The sequence below is a fragment of the Saccostrea cucullata genome, unplaced genomic scaffold (assembly GCF_032062105.1).
Source record: "Saccostrea cucullata isolate Sc308-1 unplaced genomic scaffold, CSIRO_AGI_Scuc_v1 ctg11676, whole genome shotgun sequence".
Classification (NCBI taxonomy): domain Eukaryota; kingdom Metazoa; phylum Mollusca; class Bivalvia; order Ostreida; family Ostreidae; genus Saccostrea; species Saccostrea cuccullata.
In genome coordinates, this window is record NW_026929660.1 from 1 (window position 1) to 23,906 (window position 23,906).

A 23,906-nucleotide genomic window follows, 5' to 3' on the forward strand; every position below is an offset into this window, starting at 1 on the left:
GCATACATATCATAAAAATATAGAAGGTATTGAGAATGCCCTTAACCTTGATTTGTGTGAGATTGAAAATTGGTGTTCCAAAAATCAAATGGTGTTAAATACCAATAAGACAAAATGTATGCTTATGGGAACTCAGCAGAGAAAATCAAGAATATATTCACCTGAACTAAATTTATATGCTTCAAACAAATTAATTGAAAATGTTAAATCTGAAAAACTTCTGGGAGTGCATATTGATGGTTCATTGCGCTATAATCACCATATTGACTCAGTTTGTAAATCTTTGACATATAAATTATATACCTTATGCAAAATTAAAAAATTCCTTCTCTTACACACAAGAAAACTATTCTATAATGCATACATTCTGCCCTCTTTGAATTATTGCCTAACTATTTGGGGTAATGCGCCAGGTGCTGGCATAGATAGAGTTTTTAAATTGCAAAAAAGGGCAGCCCGTATTATACTAGATGTGGCTTATGATGCCCCTTCACTACCATTATTCGAAAAACTTGGATGGCTGACTATTTACGAGTTGATCGATTTTCATAAATATATATTACTGTACAAAACACTTCATGGTATGGCACCTACTTATTTAAGAGACTCTTTTGAATTTATTTCTTCTAGTAGTTATGCTCTACGATCTGAAACAAACTATGACCTTCATCTACCGAAATATCGAAAAAATCAATTTAAAAATTCTTTTCATTATTCCGGTGTTCATTTATGGAACAAGTTACCTTTGTACATACGTTTTTCACAGAATTTACACACATTTCGTAAAAATGTAGAAAAATTCATAATAACATGCCGCAACTAAAATCTCCTGAAATCTATATGTACTTGTATTTTTACGTCATGTTGTATTATTTATTATTGTACAATGATTTTATTATTGTATTATTGTATTATTGTGAACATGCTTAGAGGGCCCCGAGGAAGACTAGTGCATTGCACTAATCGGGTTACCCTCTTAAAATAAAGTATTATTATTATTATTATTATTATTATTATTATTATTATTATTATCAATATTTTGTGATGCATTACAGAAGCAAAGATGTTCATATTAACGATTTGCAACAATATATGATAAAATTTTGATCATATGTTACGTAATTAGGGGTCACAAGGGGCCAGAATGTCAAATCTTTGACGCTTCATTCCTCGAAAAGGGTGAATATTTTGATAAGCAATACTGAACAAAAGATTGCTAGATTAATGTGCTAAACAATATGCATACTTTGAATTTTTGTAAAACGGCCCCATTAAGGACTTGTAGGAGTGGCCCCTAAATATTTATATTAAGCATATCTCCTAAACGAAACGAAATCTCTGAATAGGTGTAGAACAAAAAGTCTTTGAAATCACAAGACCTTTCGTTTGACATCAAGAAAAAGGGCCGACTCCTCAAATTAGGGGCTGCGAGGGGCCAGAAGTCTTTCATCTTAAACTCTTTAATGATCAAAATTTAATGATGTGTTTTAGAAGCAAGATGTTCATATTAACAATTTGCAACGATAAATTATAAAATGTTGATCATATGTTACGTAATTAGGGGTCACAAGGGGCCAGAATGTCAAATCTATGACGCTTGATATCTCGAAAAGGGGGAAAATTTTGATAAGTAATATTGAAGAAAGGATGGTCAGAATAATGTTTTAAACAATATGCATACTTTGAATTTTGGTAAACAGGCCCCATTAAGGACTTGAAGGGGTAGCCCCTAAATATTTATATTAAGCATTTCTCCTAAACGAAAAGAAATCTCTAAACAAGTGTATAACAAAAAGTCTTTGAAATCACAAGCCCTAACGTTTGATATCAAGAAAAAGGGACCCTCTCATCAAATTAGGGGCTCAGCGGGGCCAGAAGTCTTTAACTCTTTAATGATCCATATTTTGTAATAAGTATACATTTTGAGAAGCAAAGATATTCATTTTAACGATATGCAACAATATGTTATAATAGTTTGATCATATGTTATGTAATAAGGGATCGCCAGGGGCCAAAATGCTATATTTTTTATGCTTTACGTCTCGAAAAGGGGGAGTATTTTTATAAGCAATATTTAACAAAAGATGCTCAGAATATTGGATAAAAAAACAGAAACTTTAAATTTAATGAAGAAAAACTTAATGTCATTCTCTTTTAACGAATATCTCAGTCAAAATCACATCTCATCTTATCTAGAAATTTAACGGAAGACCTACTCGTTGCTCGCAACGAGATCTCATCTAGTTATTATTCTTTTTTTTCTTCTTTGTTCTCCGGTACTTTTTTTGTCCGCGAGTGTTCTCAGAAACTGTTCACCCAATTGAGCTAAAACCTTTTTAGGGTTAATAGGTGTGTAGTGTAGGTGTGCAACACGAAGGTTATTTTGCGCGCATACGCATGCAAGTGCGGGCGCGTGAAATGAGTGAAATGACGGATATACTTTATATAGCCATAACTTTAACATTTTTTGATGAAATATTTTAAAACTCATTTAATAAGGATATATTAATTGTTTAGATAATGTGACACTGTCAATTTAGCACGAACTCACGCGCATGCACGTGCGCTTCGCTCTGATTGGCTGCAACAAAAATCTCAATATCTTTTCTGTTTTTTGACGAAATGCTATGAAATATAAAATATAGGCATACTTTAAGATGTACTACAATATGATATATAACAATTGTCATGTAAACACGCGCATGCACGTGCGCTGCAATCTGATTGGCTTAAACTTTAAATGGCTATAACTCCCTTGATTTTCAACGAAACAGTATGGGATTTAGAACATAGGCAAACATAATGGACTCCCACAAGGAGGTATGGTCGTCATGCACTTGCATGCACGTGCATGCACGTGCATGCACGTGTGCTTTGCTGTGATTCGCTGAAACAAAAATCGCAATATCTTTTTTTTAATTTTTGACGAAATGCTTTAAAATTTTAAACATAATCATGCATTAGGATGCCCTACAATATGATATATAACAGTTGTCGTGAAAACATGCGCATACACGTGCGCTGCAATCTGATTGGCTTAAAATTAAAATGGCTATAACTTCCTCGTTTTTCAACCAAAAAGGATGGGATTTAGAACATAGACAAACATAACAGAATCCTACAAGAAGATACAGTTGACATGCACATGCATGCACGGGCGTGCACGTGAAATGAGTAAAATTACAAATACACTAGATTAAAATGTATTTTTTAATACTTTTGGATATAATGCTGTAATTTCTAGTATATAAATAGTGTAGACAAGATGATATGGTCATTACGCACATGCATTCAAATGCGCATGCGTGCAATGCATAAATTTGAATATACTGAATATACTTCTGGGAAAACATTGTTATAGTCTAAAAGGCATAGAGTTCGTCTTATTTAATGAAGCTTACAGGGAATAAGGCACCAAAAGGGAGTTGGGGAGCGTTTGGGGAACATCTGTAACGGTTCCCGTTACAATTAGCCCTAGTTTTTTCTTAAGCTATTGCTCAGGGGAGCGATGTGGCTCCGGGGCCATTGCTAAGTTGGGCGATGTCGGTCTGTAAGATTGATGGGATTATTGTGGTCTAAGAATCTGGTATAGCCTGTGAAAGGACACACATTTATACTTAAATGAATTGTTGCTCAGTACCGGAGGATTCAGTAACTTTTAATAATTTCATCTAGCAAGATTTTTCAGCAACATTGAATAATTTTATCTTCGAAGATTAAGCCCTCAGAAAATTGCAGTTTTGGTGATTGCATTATGACTGAATTCATGTCAAAACTAAATTAATGTACATTATCTTTCCTCTGGAGGTGATTACACTCATGAACATAGTAAAGGCTACCGGTGGTTTAATGTGTGCTTTAGCATTTATAGTCTTGTATTTATTGATAAAGTCATTGAGTAATTGTTGATTTTTATTTAATTTAGACTATCTAACATTCTGAGCCAAGTTGGAGTTGATTATACTCATCAACATGATATAGACGAAATGTTGTTTAAAATAGGCTTACAGGGTTGTGCATCATTTATGATTATTAATAAAGTTATTGAGTTAATGTTGATTTTTTTATATTATTCAGACTATCTCACATTCTGGGCCAAGTCCATTCATCAATACAGCAGTGAAAAGGCTCCTGTTTTACTGGTGGGCACTCATGCTGAAAGGAAGGCAAAAGAGGTATTTGATATTAATATCTGCGAAAGCTTTTCGTATCAAAAGATGTTCGTTGTTTGTCGTCGTCGTTGTTGTTGTCGTTGTAAACTTTTCACATTTTCATTTTCTTCTCAAGATCCACAAGGCCAATTTAGACAAACTTGCCACAAAGTATCTGGGTAAAGGGAATTCAAATTCAAATAAATGGCCTTTTCCAGCAAAATTTAAACTAATGTAAAAGCATCATCTGGATTTGAAGATTTTTTTTTTCAAATCATAACTCCCGGGGGTAGGATAGGGCTACAATGGGGGGTCAAAGTTAGAAAAAAGCCATGATTGGTCATACTTATATAGAAACATCACAAAATTTAGTGTAAATTCAAGTTTATTCAAATCATGACCCTTGAGGGAAGATTAGGGCCAAAATGGGTGAGCAATGTTTTAAGTAGGAATGCACTGAAACGTTAAATTCTCTCAAGAACAATAGAGTCATGATTGGTCATCAATATAAAAGCATCATTACCTCTTTCATTCCCAGTCATGAAAAATGTCAGAATATATAATAATTTAAGCACATCTAAACAAAGGTTTAAGACAACTGATATTTTCTGTTCACTTTTTAGCTCACCTCAACGAAGTTGGGGGGAGCTTATGTGATACCCTCGGCGTCGGTGTCGGCGTCGGCGTCCCAGGTTAAGGTTAAGTTTTTTGGAGCAGTTTTCTTTTTAATTACTTCTGTGTCCTATACTGATTAGACATGCATGGAAGATGGTTTTAGTGTGTTTTATTGTACCAGACAAAGATTCAGATGCTGCAATTTCAGCAAAGGAATTACCAGGTTAATGTTTTTGGAGCAGGTTAACATTTTTGGTGCAGTTTTTGGTGTGGGTTTCATTTCCAAGTAACTATAAGCCCTATGTTGACCAAACTTGCATGGAAGATACATCTAAGGATGCATACTATCGGGCTTGCTTCGGATGCTGAATCTGACCTACATTTTCCGGTTGAGTGAACAGGTTAAAGTTTTTGGTGCGTGTTCCATTTCCAAGTAATTATAAGCCCTTTGTTGACCAAACTTGCATGGATGATACATCTAAGGATGCATACTACTGGGCTTGCTTCGGATGCTGAATCTGACCTACATTTTCAGGTTAAATGAACAGGTTAAAGTTTTTGGTGCAGGTTTCATTTCCAAGTAACTATAAGCCCTATGTTGACCAAGTTGCATGGATGATACATCTAAGGATGCATACTACCGGGCTTGCTTCGGATGCTGAATCTGACCTACATTTTCCAGTTGAGTGAACAGGTTAAAGTTTTTGGTTCAGGTTTCATTTCCAAGTAACTATAAGCCCTATGTTGACCAAACTTGCATGGATGATACATCTAAGGATGCATACTACTTGGCTTGCTTTGGATGCTGAATCTGACCTACATTTTCCAGTTGAGGGAACAGGCTAATGTTTTTGGTGCAGGTTTCATTTGCAAGTAACTTTAAGCCCTATGTTGACCAAACTTGCATGGATAATACATCTAAGGATGCACACTACCAGGCTTGCTTCGGTTGCTGAATCTGACCTACATTTTCCGGTTGAGTGAATAGTTAAAAGTTTTTGGTGCAGGTTTCATTTCCAAAGAAATATGAGTTCTTTAATGACCAATCTTGCATAGATGATACATCTAAGGATGCATACTTCCAGGCTTGCTTCGGATGCTGAATCTGACCTACTTTTTGTGGATAAGTGAAAATGTCAGTTTTGATGCATAATTCATTTCCAATAAACTATGAGCCCTATAATGAGCAAACTTGCATGGATGATACATCTAAGGATGCACACTAATGGACTTGCTTCGGATACTGAATTGGACATACATTTTTCAGATAATAGACAAGGTAAAAGTTATGGTTGCAGGTCTATTACCAAAAACTATAAGGCTAATATAACATTGTATAAACCAAACTTGCACAAATGCTGCATCAAGAAATGAAAACTCTCAAATTTGCTTCAGATGCTGGATTTTCATTACATTTTCATGAAGAAGAAGTAGTTTGAATTTTTTATGTAGGTCTATTTCAAAGTATCAGATCAAAATTGCTTTTAAAAATATTTTCATTTTTGGAATGTATACTTTTTGTTGGTTAATTGTGTGACTTTGCCTTACTTAAAGACAACATTCGTTGAGGTGAGCTCTGTAATCTCTGATTACCTATGTTTATCTATATGTTTATCAGTATGTCCGTCTGCTAATTTTCCTTTTTTTCATCAAATTTCTAATAACCACTTTTAAACAAACTTTGTCCTCTAATGGGACATGAATACAAATTTATAAAGTAACATTTAAATGCATTTTATGATGTCAAGCAAACTTTAGCGTAATCAGCAAACCCTTCTAGTTAATGCAATCAAAGGCAGTGAATGCGTCCGCAAAAGAAAGTAGCAATATATCAATTTTTGGACAAAAATATCAAAATGTTTTTCAGCATCTCCTTTTCTGTTAATTGCCTATCAGTACTGAATAAACATGGATGGAACCTTTTTGGATTTTTTAAAAATTGAAATACCAAAATTTTTGGATTAATAAAAAATAATGTAATACTAGAAAACAGTGTTAGGAATGTGTTTTGTGTTTTCAATTTACAACGTAAAAACGTTTCATCTTATAAAACTGTCACCGTATTATCGAGATCCTACTGTACTATTTATAGAAGGCTTTTGACATTGAAACTCAAACATCCAACCTCATTACTTCCTATTTGACAAATACTATTAAATACTCTTTTCTTCATTTCTTTCATTTCATAATACAACGATTTTTTTCAACGTAATACTAGTACTTGATTCCATATGTTTAAGTCACCTCGTAGTTACGGAATCAACATATTACTTTTTTAGCTCACCTGAGCCGAAGGCTCAAGTGAGCTTTTCTGATCACATTTTGTCTGTACTCCGTCTGTCCGTCCGTCTGTCTGTCTGTAAACTTTTCACATTTTCGACTTCTTCTCAAGAACCGCTGGGCCAATTTTAACCAAACTTCCCACAAAGCATTCTTGGGTGAAGGGGATTCAAGTTTGTTCAAATGAAGGGCCACGCCTTCATTCAAGGGGAGATAATTGGGAATTTATAAAAATTTGGTGGCATGTTTTAAAAATCTTCTTTTCAAGAACCACTGTGCCAGGAAGGATTAACTTATATGAAAGCATCCTCAGGTAGTGTAAATTTAAGTTTGTTCAAATCATGACCCCCAGGGGTAGGGCGGGGCCACAATGGTCGACCAAAGTTTTACATAGAAATATATAGGAAAATTCTTTAAAAATCTTCTCAAGAACCACTGTGCCAGGAAAGATGAAACTTATAAAGAAGCATCCTCAGGTAGTGTAAATTCAAGTTTGTTCAAATCATGACCCCTGGGGGTAGGGCGGGTCACAATGGCCGACCAAAGTTTTACATAGAAATATATAGGAAAATTCTTTAAAAATCTTCTTCTCAAGACCCACTGTGCCAGGAAGGATGAGACTTATATGGAAGCATCCTACGGTAGTGCAGATTCAAGTTTTTTCAAATCATGACCCCCAGGGGTAGGGCGGGGTCACAATGGCCGACCAAAGTTTTACATAGAAATATATAGGAAAATTCTTTAAAAATCTTCTTTTCAAGAACCACTGTGCCAGGAAGGATGAAACTTATATGGAAGCATCCTCAGGTAGTGTAAATTCAAGTTTGTTCAAATCATGACCCCCGGGGGTAGGGGGGGGGCCACAATAAGTGACCAAAATTTTACATAGAAATATATAGGAAAATTCTTTAAAAATCTTCTTCTCAAGAATAACAAATCCATAATTGATCATACTTATATGGAATCATCCTACGGTAGTGTAGATTCAAATTTGTTCAAATCATGACCCCCAGGGGTAGGGCGGGGCCAAAATGGCCGACCAAAGTTTAACATAGAAATATATAGGAAAATTCTTTAAAAATCTTCTCAAGAATAGCCATGATTGGTCATGGGACTACCAGTACGTTGGGATTTAAACTTTTCAATAATAAACCAATATCTTCTTTTTCCTAGCAACAGTGCTCAGGTGAGCGATGTGGCCCATGGGCCTCTTGTTTAGCTCACCTGACCTTTGTCCGTTGTCTGTCGTCGTTGTTGGTAAACTTTTCACATTTTCATCTTCTTTTCAAGAACCAATGGGCAAATTTCAAATAAACTTGCCACAAACTATCGATATCCTTTTGTAACAATGATTCAAGTTTATTCAAATGAAGGGCCACACCCTCTTCCATGGGGAGATAATTATGGATTAGTAAAACATTTATGGAATTTTTCAAATATCTTATTCTCATGAACCACTGGGCCAGGCCAGGAAATATGAAACTTATATGGAATGATCCTCAGGTGTTGTAAATTGAAGTTTGTTCAAATCATGACCCCGGGGGTAAGGGTGGGGCCACATTGGAATATTTAAGTTTTCAATAGGAATATGTAGGAAAAATCCTTAAAATTCTTCTCGAGAACAGCAAAGTCCTAATTGGTCATATTTTAATGGAAGCATCCTTAGATGGTGTAGATTCAAGTTTATTCAAATTATGACCCCCAGTGGTAGGGTGGGGCCACATTGGATGATCAAAGTTTATCATATACAGGAAAACCATGGTTGGTCATATTTATATGGAAACATCCTCATATAGGATAGATTCAAGTTTGTTCAAATCATAACCCCTCTCCCTTACCCCTTCTGCCTTTAAAGGGTAGGTTGAGACCATTTATGCATTGAAGCTTTTAAATACTAAACTGATTTTTTTGGGGGGAGGGAGGGGTCCTAGCTACAATACTCAGATGAGCGATGTGGCCCTTGGGCCTCTTGTAATTGCTTGCTACAATATTTTCTTTATACTTGTTTTTGATTGATTGATTGTATATTGTTTAACGTCCCTCTCAAGAATTTTTCACTTATATGGAGACGTCACCGTATGCCGGTAAAGGGCTTCAAATTTAGACATATTCTTGGAACTCAGGGCCATTCAGCAGTAAGGTTTCTTTATCTTGCCAGCGACTACCGTGACACGGGACCTACGTTTTTAAGGTCATATCCGTAAGACACGTGACTTTAACTTCTGATGCCAAAGGAACAGTCGATGCCTATTTTTACGTCTTAGGTTTGATGCGTCGCCGGTAAAGAGAATCGAACCCGGGCCTCTGGATCACGAAGCGAGTGCTCTACTACTAGGTTACTGTCAACGGCATACTTGTTTTTGAATATTAAAAGTCCTTTTTTAGCTCACCTGAGCCGAAGGCTCAAGTGAGCTTTTCTGATCACATTTTGTCCGGCGTCCGTCTGCCTGTCTAGCTGTCTGTCCGTCTGTCTGTCTGTCCGTAAACTTTTCACATTTTCGACTTCTTCTCAAGAACCGCTGGGCCAATTTCAACCAAACTTGCCACAAAGCATCCTTGGGTAAAGGAGATTCAAGTTTGTTTAAATAAAGGGCCACGCCCTCATTCAAGGGGAGATAATTGAGAATTAGTGAAAATTGGGTGGTATGTTTTAAAAATCTCCTTCTCAAGAACCACTGTGCCAGGAAAGATAAAACTTATGGGGAAACATCCTCAGGTAGTGTAGATTCAAGTTTGTTCAAATCATGTCCCCCGAGGGTAGGACGGGGCCAAAATGGTCGACCAAAGTTTTACATAGAAATATATAGGAAAATTCTTTAAAAATCTTCTTCTCAAGAATGACAAGGCCATAATTCATCATATTTATATGGAAGCATGCTCAGGTAGTGTAGATTCAAGTTTTTTCAAATCATGTCCCCCGGGGGTAGGGCGGGGCCAAAATGGTCGACCAAAGTTTTACATAGAAATATATAGGAAAATTCTTTTAAAATCTTCTTCTCAAGAATGAGAAAGCCATAATTCATCATATTTATATGGAAGCATGCTCAGGTAGTGTAGATTCAGGTTTGTTCAAATCATGACCCCATGGGGTAGGGCGGGGCCAAAATGGCAGACCAAAGTTTTACATAGAAATATATAGGAAAATTCTTTAAAAATCTTCTTTTCAAGAATGACATAGCCATAATTCATCATATTTATATGGAAGCAATGTTCAGGTAGTGTAGATTTAAGTTTGTTCAAATCATGACCCCATGGGGTAAGGCGGGGCCAAAATGGCCGACCAAAGTTTTACATAGAAATATATAGGAAAATTCTAAAAAAAAAATCTTCTTCTCATGAATGACAAAGCCATAGTTCATCATATTTATATGGAAGCAATGTTCAGGTAGTGTAGATTCAAGTTTGTTCAAATCATGACCCCCGGGGGTAGGGTGGGGCCAAAATGGCAGACCAAAGTTTTACATAGAAATATATAGGAAAATTCTAAAAAAAAAAATCTTCTCAAGAATGACAAAGCCATAATTCATCATATTTATATGGAAGCATGCTCAGGTAGTGTAGATTCAAGTTTGTTCAAATCATGACCCCGGGGGTAGGGCGGGGCCAAAATGGCTGACCAAAGTTTTACATAGAAATATATAGGAAAATTCTTTAAAAATCATTTTCTAAAAAATAGCAAATCCATGATTGGCCATGGGACTACTTTTGGATTTAAACTTCACAATAAAAAGCCATTTTCTACTTTTTCCAACCCTTAGTGCTCAGGTGAGCGATGTGGCCCATGGGCCTCTTGTGTTAACGAAGTTTTCCTTACTCTAAAATCCATGATATAATATTTATATCGTATTATGCGTGTTCAGTGGATTATTTTTACCTTCCCCAATATTGTTCTTAAACTTTGCTTCAGTGTTGAAGTATGCTTCCTTTCCTTTAGGTAAGAACAGTTCTGGCAATTGTGCTTGAATACTACACAGTTACTAAAACTGTACAAAGCATTGATATTGTTGATAGCAACAATTTTCGATATCAAATAATTTTTTTTACTAGGAGAAAGAAAAGTTTTTTCGTGAGATATGGACAAGTTTGGAAACAAAGGATGCGTCTCTGCAAAAACATATTGACAGGGAAAGGATGTTTGCTGTTGGATTCCATGAGAATGAATGTATTGAAAAAATCAAGGCATCAGTTGTAGATGTTGTCAAAAATCTTGATCACTGGGGAGAGAAACTTCCATACTCCTGGGCAATGTTTGAAAAATTCTTCCAGGAAAAGAAAAACCTTAAAATAATCAACAAAGAGACACTTTTGGCTTTCAATGAAGCATTGCCACAGGAAATGAGGTTGGAACCAGTCGAACATATTCACACCATGCTGCAGTTTTTCCATGACATCAGAGAAATTTTACACTTTAACCAAGAATCTCTCAGAGGAATAATAATTCTTGATGTTCAGTGGTTTGCAGATGCGTTCAAAAATGTAATCACAGATAAAAACCACGCAGCAGAAGATTTATTTAAGCTTGCCTCACAATGGAACAAATTTAATGAAACTGGAGTACTGAGTGACACACTGCTGTCTGCGATATGGGAAATGAACAGCAATGGGTACCTTGAACACAAAGAAGATATCATGCGCTACATGGAGAAGCTAGGACTCCTGGCTAAAACGAATGAAAACAAATGGTATGTTCCCTGTATGAACAAGAGACCATTTCCTGCAGATTGCTTTTCATTATACCCTGCCTCATCCATCCTCTGTTCACGTTTGATGTTCTTCCTGCTGGAATTTTCCATCGTCTTGTAGCAACTTGCATGCAGATTCCTTGGGAGATTTTTAATGATGGAGATAGAGGATGCATATACCAGACTGCGGCCGTTTTCATGTTTCATGACCTGTGCCATAACATTCTGATCGGAATGACCCAAACAGAGATTCAGCTGCAGGTGTTTGTTACAGACGGGGAGGAAGAAGTTGATGTCTCAACATGTCACCAGATCAGAGAAAGAATTGAAAGTATACTTAACAATCTTGCCAACACGTTTCAGAAAAACTCTGGATTCGATGTTGCTTTCAAATGCAAACCTGTTGGATTCTGTGACAACAAAGAAAGCGCTGTCATAAAGGAATCTATGTTTACAAGAGCGAGTTTTCAATGTCCATCCTGTCCAGCGAATAAAAAGCATCCAATAAACACAAAAGATATCACAAAATATTGGAAAAAGGTTCTGTAGAATATAATTTTGGCTTTATTAAACTCTATACTTTGATTAAACAATAATATAATAAATTAGTTAAATGATGACCTTGTAAAATTTGAGAAGAAAAAATATTCTAAAATTTACTGTTTCTGATTAAAGCTTTTATAACTATAAAATAAAGAAAATATTTTTGATGATTCCATAAAGAATTCTGAATGTATGGAACTATTAAAAATGAGAGTAAAGTTCTTGATTATAATTGTTGAATTCTTTATTGAAGGAGGTGGAAATTTACGTTATATAAATTTAAATTCATTCTATAGTCATTCTTTATTCTTTCTCGTTTTAAGCAGGAGCTTCAAAAGAGGTCTCATCTTAAGGAGGAAAAAGTCTCAGGTGTGTATCTTTTTATTCAGTCAATTTTAACTTATTCCGTAGAGATCATGATACAGAATTTAAAGAATCTTCGGCATGTGCACTTTCTTTCTTTTGTGATTGGTAGAAAATGCAAGATGTAAAAATTATCAATTATTTTATTGGACAGTTGAAATGCTATTCGAGGCAAGGTAGATCATTTTTATCCCCACCCCTTCGATGAAAACAAGGGCATATTGCTTTCCTGTTGTTTATCGGTAGGTTGGGCGGTCTGTCTGTCCACCAAATTTCTGTTCATTTGCTTCGCAGAGGTTGTTCATACTGAAATGAAATTTGGTATACATATTCATCATAAGAATATCTGGATAAAGATCTGTTTTGGGTATGACAAATTAATTTTGGACAGAGTTATCCCTCTGGGATTAGAAAAAAATCCAATTATTGGGTGCATGAGGGGAGCACGCCTTTTTGTAAATATTTCTTGTCTGATGATCTAATTTTTGAATGACTAAAGGATGACGTTTACTCTGGTTTCAGAAGACAGAAAGGGAATTTTATAAAGTATATTATGTTAAATTAAAAATTGTTCTAAATGAATAAAATAGCCAAGTTTTTACTCAATATCAATTTACAAATTTCTTATTTTATCATTTAAAGAAAATATACAGGAACAAAAGGTAATATGCTAATGCAGAGGGAATTCGGACTAAATTTTTAAATTTTCATTTTTCTCAAAAAATAATTTCTTGCAATATTAAATACAATGTAAAGGTTACATGTATTTTTAAACATCATTATGCAAATAGTATGTGTGTTTGAGCTCATGAATTATTTTAAATAATTGAATGCTATGAATAAAAAAAATCAAAAATATTACCAGAAATTCTTCCAGAAAACATGTCTCGATTATTTAATCATTGAACTTATTACATCATTGAAATAAATAGGAATAATTTTCATCTCAAGAGCCACTATGCCAGAAAAGCTAAAACTTATTTGGAAGAATATGGATATTGTAGATTCTAAATTGTTTCCATCATCTCCCTCAGGGTAGGGCAGTGCCACAATATGGCATCTAAGTTTTGCCCTGGAACAAAGAGAAAAAGTCTTCTTCTCAAGCATCACTAAATCAGAAAAGCTTATATGGAGGCTTCCTGGGGGTAATGTAGATTCTAAATTGTATAAATTGTGATCCATTGTGGTAGTATGGGACGACAATAGGTATTACAAGACGTCAAATTGGTGAAGAGCCACAGGACCAAATTGTTATCCTGGTGAGCGCTGTTGCTCATTTGCCTCTTGTTTGGAAATAACATACAAACCAGTCCAGTTTCATTACAGAACTTGAATTGGAAGTGATTTATGCTGCTGTCTAAAATTATTTTCATCATTGTTTTATCATATGATTTTCTTAATTTATTAAAGGTATCAGTATAGTTGATAAAACATGTACACGTAGCATGCATGCAAACTTGTTGATGAACTACATGAGACAAAATGTCTATAGAATAATTGTAGAAGTGGTGACAGATGAAAGCAACGTGTGAACATATAACGTGAAATACTTAACCTTTGCTTCTTTCTTTAACAATTCCAGCTGAACTCGTACCATGGACATTCTTAGCTCAGAAATTGTTGAGTAAAGGGGTTGTAACCACGTTATATCAAAGAATAAAGCAAAACTTAATGATAATGACTGTTTAAAAGTTTAATTTGCATTTTTATGTTTCAGCCTTAGAACTGATTTTAAATGTGGTTTCAAAGAAGATGCGTGACACAACATGCTTTCTATTGGCGAGGCATTTTGATGTCGAGGAAGATACTTCCACAAGAAATTTTGAAGAGCAAGTATTTAGAATTCTATACAAGTGGTTATGTAAAAATCCCAACATCGACCACTTGAATAAGTTGGAAATAATTCTAAACAAGGCTGACCAAGGGAGAGCTGCAGAATATGTTAGGGCATTCAATATGGCGGATTTTCAATGCAAAGATGTTCCGAGTCCGAGTCTGTCGGTGTCCGAGAAAGAATTCCATATACTGTCTCAATATCTTCCAAAAGATTACACTCACTTTGTGCGACTTTTGGGCCTTCGGCAGAGAAGTATAGAAAAGATTGAGGAAAACTTTCAGAAAATAGAGAAAAGGGTATATGAAGCTCTCTTACAAACTAGAGAGGAATGTCCGACTCTATGTCGCCAGGACTTGTGTAGAGCATTGACATTTCTAGAGCGAAATGATGTCATTGAGGCTCTGAAAGCTTTCTGGAAATCGTAACAGGAAATCTTGAAATAACGATTCTACAGTCTTAAAGGACCAAAAAAATTTAATGTAAAAATTTTTTAAAGATAATTTTGTACAGTCATCTTTATTATTTCTAATTTTGTGCATAAAATTATGCATATATAATTTTTTAGAGCAGCTGAATTTATTCAGGAGACCTCTTTATATGTGCTTTTTTTCCGTCGGCGTGCTTCGTTAGATGTGAGTTAACATTTAAACAATTTCAGCTTCTCTGAAACTGCTAAACCAATTTCAACCTATTTTGACAAATTACATTGATGGAGAAAGCGTTGTGATTTTTTTTTAAATTTATTGCCCCTGCTCCCCTTGGGCCTGAGGGATTGGGCTTAAACCATCAAAATTAATGCATTGATTAAAAAAATCTCCTTCACTCATGGACATCAAACAGCCAAACTGTTGGCATGATTTTAGAAAACATTACCCCCTCCATCAAAATTGTGAAATAAATAGCACCAGGGTCAGGTGTTCTGGGGCTAGAACGGGGTTTTGTTGAGTACATATTGAAAATGCATCATTTCTATAAAAATCATATCCAATGTTTCTTGGAATTAGGTTAGCAAACGGAATGCATTGTTATGATAAGCAAGGCTGACTGCTCTAAAATTTTGAATTTCATTGTCCTTGAGTCAGGGGTTTTGAGGCTGAGGAGAGGCTCTACTGATTGATTGATTGTTTGTTGTTTTTTTTTGGTTTAGCGTCCCTCTCTAGAATTTGAACTCAATGGTGTCATTTCCAAAATTGTTAAATGTTTTGCCCTAGGGTCAGAATTTTCTGTGGTTATGATGAGCAATGATGCTACTTTCAAAGTTGTGGATTTCATGGCCTCTGGTTTAAAAATGAACCATATTTAATTGTTGAAAAGCTGTTACATGATACTAAGGTGACCTACATGTATAAGGCCCGTTGCCCGTTGTTTCTCGAGATATATACCGTAAATCTGAAATTTTTTACTGTAGATAAATTTTTAGCAAATTTGCATTTTTAGCTCTTCTGAGCCAAAGGCTCAAAGAGCTAATGCTATGGCCATTTGTGCGTCGTGCGGTGTGCGCTAACTTTTTAGAATATGGGCCATAAATCAAGAACCCCTTGGCCAATCAGTGTCAAATTTGTCACAGGGTATCCTCGGCCCAAGGGCTACCATTTATATTAAAATAAGGGTTGGGACCCTAAAACAAGGGGAGATAATCAGGAAAACAAAACAAAAAGCACTGGTTGCTAAAAAGCTAAAAAATCTTCTCCTCCAGAACCACGGGGCAGATTTTCACCAAACTTACATACAAGGATCAGGATATGTTGAAGATTAAAAATTGTTCAAGGCATGACCCTGGGGCAAAAGGCGTGGTCTCAAGGTCACAGTTGACCTAAATTTACAATTAATAAAAATGTTCATATTTTGCTTACTATAAGGACTAGGATCATCAAATCTTGTAAGATGATGCATCTTAAGACTTCAATCATGATAATCAAAAAGTAGGTCAAATGACCTACTTTTTAAATTTTGCGGGCATTTGTTTTCAAATTGATTTAAAGGCATATTTTGGATACTTTAAGGCCTATGATCATCAAACTAAGTCAGTTGATGCATCTTGGGTCCTTGAACAACGTCAACTTAAAAGTAGATCACCGTGACCTACTTTTTGAACTTTATGACTTGTCCTTTTCAAAACATTTAATCCCATTATTTCAGGCACTGAAAGGGTTAGAATCATCAAATCTTGTAAGTTCCTGCATCATGGGACCTTAAAACATATTTAAGAAAAAGTAGGTCACTGTTACCTACTTTTAGAATTTTGCAGGCATTTGTTTTCAAATTGTTTAAAAGGCATATTTTGATTACCTTTAAACATATGATCATCAAACTTGGTCAGGAGATGCATCTTGGGAATCTGAAAAATATCGACCAAAATGTAGGTCACGGTGACCTACTTTCGACATTTTATGGCTATATTTAAGTATCTTAGTATTTATTGGCTTAGAATCATCAAACTTTGTGAGTTGATGCATCTTGGGTTTTCGGACAGTGACGACCAAAAATTAGGTCACAGTGACCTACTTTAGACATTTTATGTCTATATTTAAATATTTCCGGCACTTATTGGCTTAGAATCATCGAACTTTGTCAGTTGATGCATTTTGGGTTTTCAGAGAATGTCGACCATAAAGTAGGTCACAGTGACCTACTTTTTGACATTTTATGGCTATATTTATGTACCTCTAGTACTTATTGGTTTAGAATCATCATACTTTGTCAGTTGATGCATCTTTGGTTTTCGGAGAATTTCGACCAAAAAGTAGGTCATGGTGACCTACTTTTGAATATTTCAGGTATTTATCAGCTTAGAATTATCAAACTTGGTGATGCATCTTGGAGTTTTAAAAATATATAACAAAAATGTAGGTCACGATGACCTACTTTCAAATTTTATGGCTATATTTAAGTATTGTCCTGTACTTATTGGCTTAGAATCATCAAACTTTGTCAGTTGATACATCTTGGGTTTTCGGAGAATGTCGACCAAAAAGTATGTCACAGTGACCTACTTTTTGACATTTTATGGCTATATTTATGTATCTCTAGTACTTATCTATTTAGAATCATCATACTTTTTCAGTTGATGCATCATGGATTTTCGGAGAATGTCGACCTAAAAGTAGGTCATGGTGACCTACTTTTGAATATCTCAGGTATTTATTGGCTTAAAATTATCAAACTTGGTCAGCAGATGCATGTTGGGACTCTAAAAAATGTCAACCAAAATGTGGGTCACAATGACTTACTTTCGACATTTTATTGCTATCTCTGGTACTTATTAGTTAAGAATCATCAACTTTGTCAGTTGATGCATCTTGGGTTTTCTGAGAATGTTGACCAAAGAGTAAGTCACAGTGACCTACTTTTGAATATCTCAGGTATTTATTGGCTTAGAATTATCAAACTTTGTCACTTGATAAATTTTGTGATTTCTAAGAATGTAGACCAAAAAGGAGTTCTAATTGGCTAAGAATCATAAAACTTTGTCAGGTGATGCAACTTGGGTCTTTAATAGGATACTTAGGGTTAGAGGCTTCAAATACAAGTGATAGGTTGTACAATTTATCAGAAGAGCGATTCAAGGCCCTTGGGCCTCTTGTAATTATTTTCAGCAATTAATTTGCCAATAAAGAGAGAACTGTCATTTTATCTAACCGTGTATAAACACGGGCGATAACTCAAACTAGAAAGTTCCAAATGTAAACACGGCGTGTAAATTTTAGGTGAGAAAAAACCAAACGTTTAGAAAATAAGTTAATATATTTTATCTTCATTTGGAATATACTTTATATATATAGGTTAAAAGGAATACACAACCTCCAAAATGTTTGTTATAATTGATTTAGAAATTATTTTCAGAGCAAATCCTTTTGTATTTTTATCAAAATTGTTTCGGAGCGATTTTACAATATCATGCCACATTGCGAGTATATTGGTGATATTCTATATGGGGATATTACCGGTATTTAAAACATAACCTGATATGAAAATTTTGAATGTTTTTTTTTTATTTCTAGCACCAGTGACAATTCACAAAAATTTGAAGCGTAAAAATTAATCAACAGCTTTTTGACCCAAATTCGCAAAAATAAATCGACGTAAAAATTTCCAGATTTACGGAACATGTATTGTGAACATATTTTACAAAAAAACATATACTAGTACTTATTGTGTAATAAACATATTTTACAAAAAATGCAAGCAGTTATCTTTGTCAAGAGTTGTATACACAATGAATAGTAACCTTAAAAGTCATCTTTTGATGATAAATCAAGAATACTGCAATTTCATGCTGTCTAATGTTTTGTTATGTTTTAAGACCAATAGCAAAATAAAATAAAAAAAAGTGTTAGGCTTCATAAAATGGAAAGTTTCAAAGCTAAAAGAATTTCTTATATCTTTTTGTACTTTTATAATTGTTATTACATGCATCATGGGGTTTTATATCTTCATGGTACATTGTATGAAAGCTTATGTTATGATTAACGTATTATGCAATTATTAAAAATAAATATTAATCAGTGTTATTGCACCCTGGAAAATTTGCTTGCAGAGTTATTACATGTACAATGTACTTCTATTCATATTGACATAGCAATTGTGTATAACTTATACGACGTGTATTTTCAATTCAATGATTTTATCAAGATGACAGAGGAAAGGAAGGCTGTAATGTGTGCATTATAAAACCTGTTTACTTTAGGAAAATAATGATGAAAATAAAGAAGCACATCTTGATACCTTGTAAATATATTAAAAGTAATTCTATATGAGCTGTATCGATAACAAAAATGTATACACAATATGTGCCTCTTCAGACTAGTTTAATGAATTTTGTTTTAACATTACATTTTGGCTAAATTATTTTTTCCTCATTTCGAGAAAAATAAATGACGTCATCATTCAAATAGTCTTAGGCAACCAGAAGCTTGGCTATCGCCATAAAGTCCGAGGAGCTTGTTGGAAACGACGAAAGTAACCGAGCGTCTAGTTGAACAAGACTTTTCTTTTGATAGATAGGAGGAGAAAGAAAATATACTTCCGGATCAGGACAAGGGGCAATTGGCGGGTGATTCTTGCTCCTTTATGTCGCCTGATCCCACCTCTGATGTTTAGGGATCTGTGTTTGCTCTGTTGTATATTCCTGTCATATATCATTTACAGTATTTAATGTCATTTTCGTCATTATTCCTTACCATTGGTAAGAGTTACCTTTTCTTTTAACGTATACATTGTACATAGGAGCACCTGTTATGAACTTTGAGTCATTTTTATTGCATATTTGTTATATATTTTGTCATGAGTTTTCCAACAAAAAAAATGAGTATAAGCATATTCACTTTTTAATTTGTTTTGGAAATTCCCCTAACAGTGTTTTCAATATATATAACCCGAACTTCATTTTATAATGGGGAACCTTGCAAAGTCTGGACATAAACTGTAGTAAAAGTCGGAGGAGTTGCATTCATGGCATTATAAATGCAACTGCGTGGTACAGGTTCATAGAGTAGAGGAAACGACAGATGTTCAAATGTAAGGTTATGCAATAAATAAATTTTTAATGTTATTTAATTCTTTTTTGCTAAGGGAAAAAATTACATGTCAAAAAGAAAGTACGAGCACAATGTATTATTCATACATCATTCTATGATATGCAGTTTATTAGCAACCTTTTTAAATAGAGAGTTTCAAAGTGATATGTAATTTAAATTATATAAATTCATGTTATTAAAACCTTACATTGCAAGAATTAAATCTTTTATAAGAAAAATTACTGTAAATTATATAAAAACGAATATAAACCCATTTTAGCATAAATACTGAGTACATTATTTATGCATGGTAAATAGCGTAGGCTAAACAGATTTTAAATACCTCATTTCTTATTTCAAATAAAAACATTAAAAAAATAGAAATGTACATGTATTGGCGTTAGTCTATGCTTTCCATATTTGCATGTCTGTTCTGGACCATTGTTTAACAGAAGCCCTCCAAAGTAGCCAGGTTATAAGCAGAAATGGTCTATTTGTTTTGGTTTTTTAGCTCACCTGAGCCGAAGGCTCAAGTGAGCTTTTCTGATCAAAATTTGTCCGTCGTCTGTCGTTGTCGTTGTTGTCGTCGTTGTCGTTGTAAACTTTTCACATTTTCATCTTCTTCTCAAGAACCACTGGGCCAATTTCAATCAAACTTGGCATAAAGTATCCTTGGGTGAAGGGGATTCAAGTTTGTTCAAATGAAGGACCACGCCCTTTTCCAAGGGGAGATAATCTTGAATTTGTTAAAAATTAATGGCATTTTTTTAAAATCATCTTCAAAATCTCCAGAACCACTGAGCCAGGAAAGATGAAATACATGTGAATCATCCTCAGGTAGTGTAGATTCAAGTTTGTTCAAATCAAGACCCCCGGGGCAAGGATGGGGCCAAAATGGCCAACCCAAGTTTTACATAGGAATATATAGGAAAAATCAGTGTTAAAGTCTACAATTACATAGCTAAATACAGGTCAGATGTATACGCAACAAAAAAAAAACGCATATTCAGATTAAACATGAAAATCAAAGTTTTCAGTTTAATCCTTATTTTTTTTCAAAAGGGATTTTAGAGGGTTTTGATAAAAATTTAACATATCATGTATTGCGAGTAGAAAAGTGAAGTTTATGTCATGGTCGACCCCTCCAAATTCTTGGTGCATACCGTCTAAACTAATCCATATGTCCTTTGCAACGTCTAAGCGCTGGTGGATTTCCAATATACGGATGTCGTGTATGAATACCAGCTACTCAGTCTCTTGCAAACAATTTATGCACTTTTATGCTGAAATTTTTATCCAGCAATTGTAGCAGCAGATTTTAGAGCAAGTTCTGAATCGCGTGAGGTTCTGAAGGGGGGTGTCAGACGGTCCTGTCTGAGTGCGGTTACGTGCGCACGGCTAATTCTTGGTCTTCCGATGATAGTTAAACGCCTGCAAGGCCAATTGATGTATTCCAAATGCAGTTTCAACTTCCTGTTGCGCAACTCCGTTTACTATAATCGTTAGCCTGGTTGTATTTATCTTTGTTTCGGCGTGGCATTGCAGCATCAACACTGCTATCAAATCTTAAATATGGGTTTAATAAGTGTTGATATTCTCATTGCAAAATATGAGCAAAAATAGACGTCCGATTCAGAAGAAATCATGAAAAACAATTACTTTCATAAACGCGTTTAATAAGGGGATAATTAACACTATGTTGTCCTTTAAATAGGTCACAGGTATCCAATGATATAAAAGATAGTTGTTCCATGTACATTTGAAAAATTTCTTTGACGAGTAAAGCAATATGCGTTTCTTTTTTTGTTTAGTATATATGTTAACTGAATCTTTTTATGTTTATATTTTGCTCGAACATTGATATTTTTCATTTAGTCTGAATATCAAAAGGTAGACAGAATGTTTCAGAGAGCGCGCGCGAGAGTGAAGGAGGGGGCACTTATATTTCAATATGTAGATTATGCTTTTTTAAAAATATTTTTAGTAAATGGCCCAATATATTCATCAAACCGTGATTTTTAAATATGTCAGCCCAAGTCTGTGGCCTCGTTTTCCATGTGTATGCTTTTGGGTTGGCAGTGGCGTATATTACTTTCTGATAATGTGCGGGCTTGTACGTTCACATTAAGTTAAACATTTGACCTAAGGTGTAAAGCATGGGTAGACAAGGAGTTTCCTTTCGATAAGTATGGGAGATTTTCAAAGGGGGCATATTTTCAAACTCAGACATCTACAGTTTTAATTTGACCAGTGAAAATTATATTGTACATATATTGCAGTTTATATCATGATGTGAAGACCACATAACAAAACTGAAAACTTAATATCCTTTTACTCGATATCTGCTTAGAAAATAAGGAAATTTCCTAACTGAATAATCAAAATTCGACCAAAATGTTGAATTTCCTACCAACAAATATAAATAAATGCGTTATCATTTTTGTTTCCTGCACATATTATGGGGATCCTGTTGTTTTTTATCAAATTTTCTGATACGGACTTGATATAAATTAATAACACTTGAGCTTTGCCTTAAAAAATGTCAAGTTAAGGTAATTAGTTTTGTCCTTAAATACAAAGCAAAACTGTAAACATATCAGATAGGTATATAAAAGTGCAGATTGCTAAGATTTTTTTTTCATTTCCAACAAAACAAATTAATAGGTACGATTCATTATCGAATCCCCGCCCCTTTATTCAATCAATTTTTTTATTCTCGAGAAAATGATGTGTAAGCTACAGCCTTTTTGCCTACATGGAATATACGCCACTGGTTGGGGATGTCTATTAGTGACAAACAAAACAAGCATCCTGTTAAAAAAAACCCAACATAATATGTAATAGGAATACTGTAATATTTAGCTGACCTTTCCGTAAATAATGAATTTATCATTTTATTATCAAAATAATCTCAAAAAGGAGGAATTGTTTCTATTCTGTGTTTAATGTATTAATAATTATGACATTTGTTATAAAAAAAGTGGTAAAAAAAAACTAGGTTCCGACATCGCTCATCATAGGATGTATTTACTTTGACAAAAAAATGACTTATAGGAGAGAACAATTTCCCGAATAAAAAGTGACATTTAGAAAATAATTTTGTCCTAGAAGTCTTTCAGGGCAGGCCTTTCCCTAAATAAAATTGTGATATTTCGATAAATCGGGATGTAAAATGGCCGACCCAAGTTTTACATAGGAATATATAGGAAAAATCAGTGTTAAAGTCTAAGGTAGACAGAATGTTTCAGAGAGCGCGCGCGAGAGTGAAGGAGGGGGCACTTATATTTCAATATGTAGATTATGCTTTTTTAAAAATATTTTCAGTAAATGGCCCAATATATTCATCCAATCGTGATTTTAAAATATGTCAGCCCAAGTCTGTGGCCTTGTTTTCCATGTACACGTATGCTTTTGGGTTGGCAGTGGCGTATATTACTTTCTGATATTAATGTGCGGGCTTGTGTGTTCAAATTAAGTTACACATTTAACCTGAGGTGCAAAGCATGGGTAGACAAGGAGTTTCCTTTCGATAGGTATGGGAGATTTTCAAAGGGGGCATATTTTCAAACTCAGACATCTACAGTTTTAATTTGACCAGTGAAAATTATATTGTACATATATTGCAGTTTATATCATGATGTGAAAACCACATAACAAAACTGAAAACTTAATATCCTTTTACTCGATATCTGCTTAGAAAATAAGGAAATTTCCTAACTGAATAATCAAAATTCGACCAAAATGTTGAATTTCCTACCAACAAATATAAATAAATGCGTTATCATTTTTGTTTCCTGCACATATTATGGGGATCCTGTTGTTTTTTATCAAATTTTCTGATACGGACTTGATATTAATAACACTTGAGCTTTGCCTTAAAAAATGTCAAGTTAAGGTAATTAGTTTTGTCCTTAAATAC

At 34.5% G+C, this 23,906-nt stretch overlaps 1 protein-coding gene and 1 long non-coding RNA gene across 3 annotated transcripts; one reads left to right on the top strand and one right to left on the bottom strand.

Moving 5' to 3' along the window:
* Window positions 1–4,075: 4,075 nt before the first annotated feature.
* On the top strand, window positions 4,076–15,989 carry LOC134281633 (uncharacterized). 2 transcript variants are annotated; one of them, XM_062764065.1, is made up of 4 exons: window positions 4,076–4,175; window positions 11,094–12,268; window positions 12,595–12,640; window positions 14,352–15,989. In XM_062764065.1, exons 2-4 carry the CDS (start codon window positions 11,726–11,728, stop codon window positions 14,894–14,896), a joined length of 1,134 nt encoding a protein of 377 aa, XP_062620049.1. In that variant the 5' UTR covers window positions 4,076–4,175; window positions 11,094–11,725; the 3' UTR covers window positions 14,897–15,989. The 2 variants fall into 2 exon arrangements, with proteins under 2 accessions (XP_062620049.1, XP_062620050.1); XM_062764066.1 differs by having other exon boundaries at window positions 12,598–12,640; window positions 14,352–15,986.
* A 5,982-nt stretch (window positions 15,990–21,971) lies between these two features.
* On the bottom strand, window positions 21,972–22,911 carry LOC134281632 (uncharacterized). The gene is made up of 2 exons (XR_009995137.1): window positions 22,754–22,911; window positions 21,972–22,051 (listed from the first exon to the last, which is right to left on the bottom strand). It is a non-coding gene; the product is annotated as an uncharacterized LOC134281632 (long non-coding RNA).
* Between the last annotated feature and the right edge of the window lie 995 nt (window positions 22,912–23,906).

Bases quoted from the DNA above. Each gene is read 5' to 3' on its own strand.
- LOC134281633 (XM_062764065.1), top strand. From the start codon at position 11,726: ATGGTATGTTCCCTGTATGAACAAGAGACCATTTCCTGCAGATTGCTT. The intron at 12,269-12,594 runs GTTCTGTAGAAT...TCTCGTTTTAAG, and splicing joins TCACAAAATATTGGAAAAAG to CAGGAGCTTCAAAAGAGGTC. The intron at 12,641-14,351 runs GTGTGTATCTTT...TTTATGTTTCAG, and splicing joins TAAGGAGGAAAAAGTCTCAG to CCTTAGAACTGATTTTAAAT.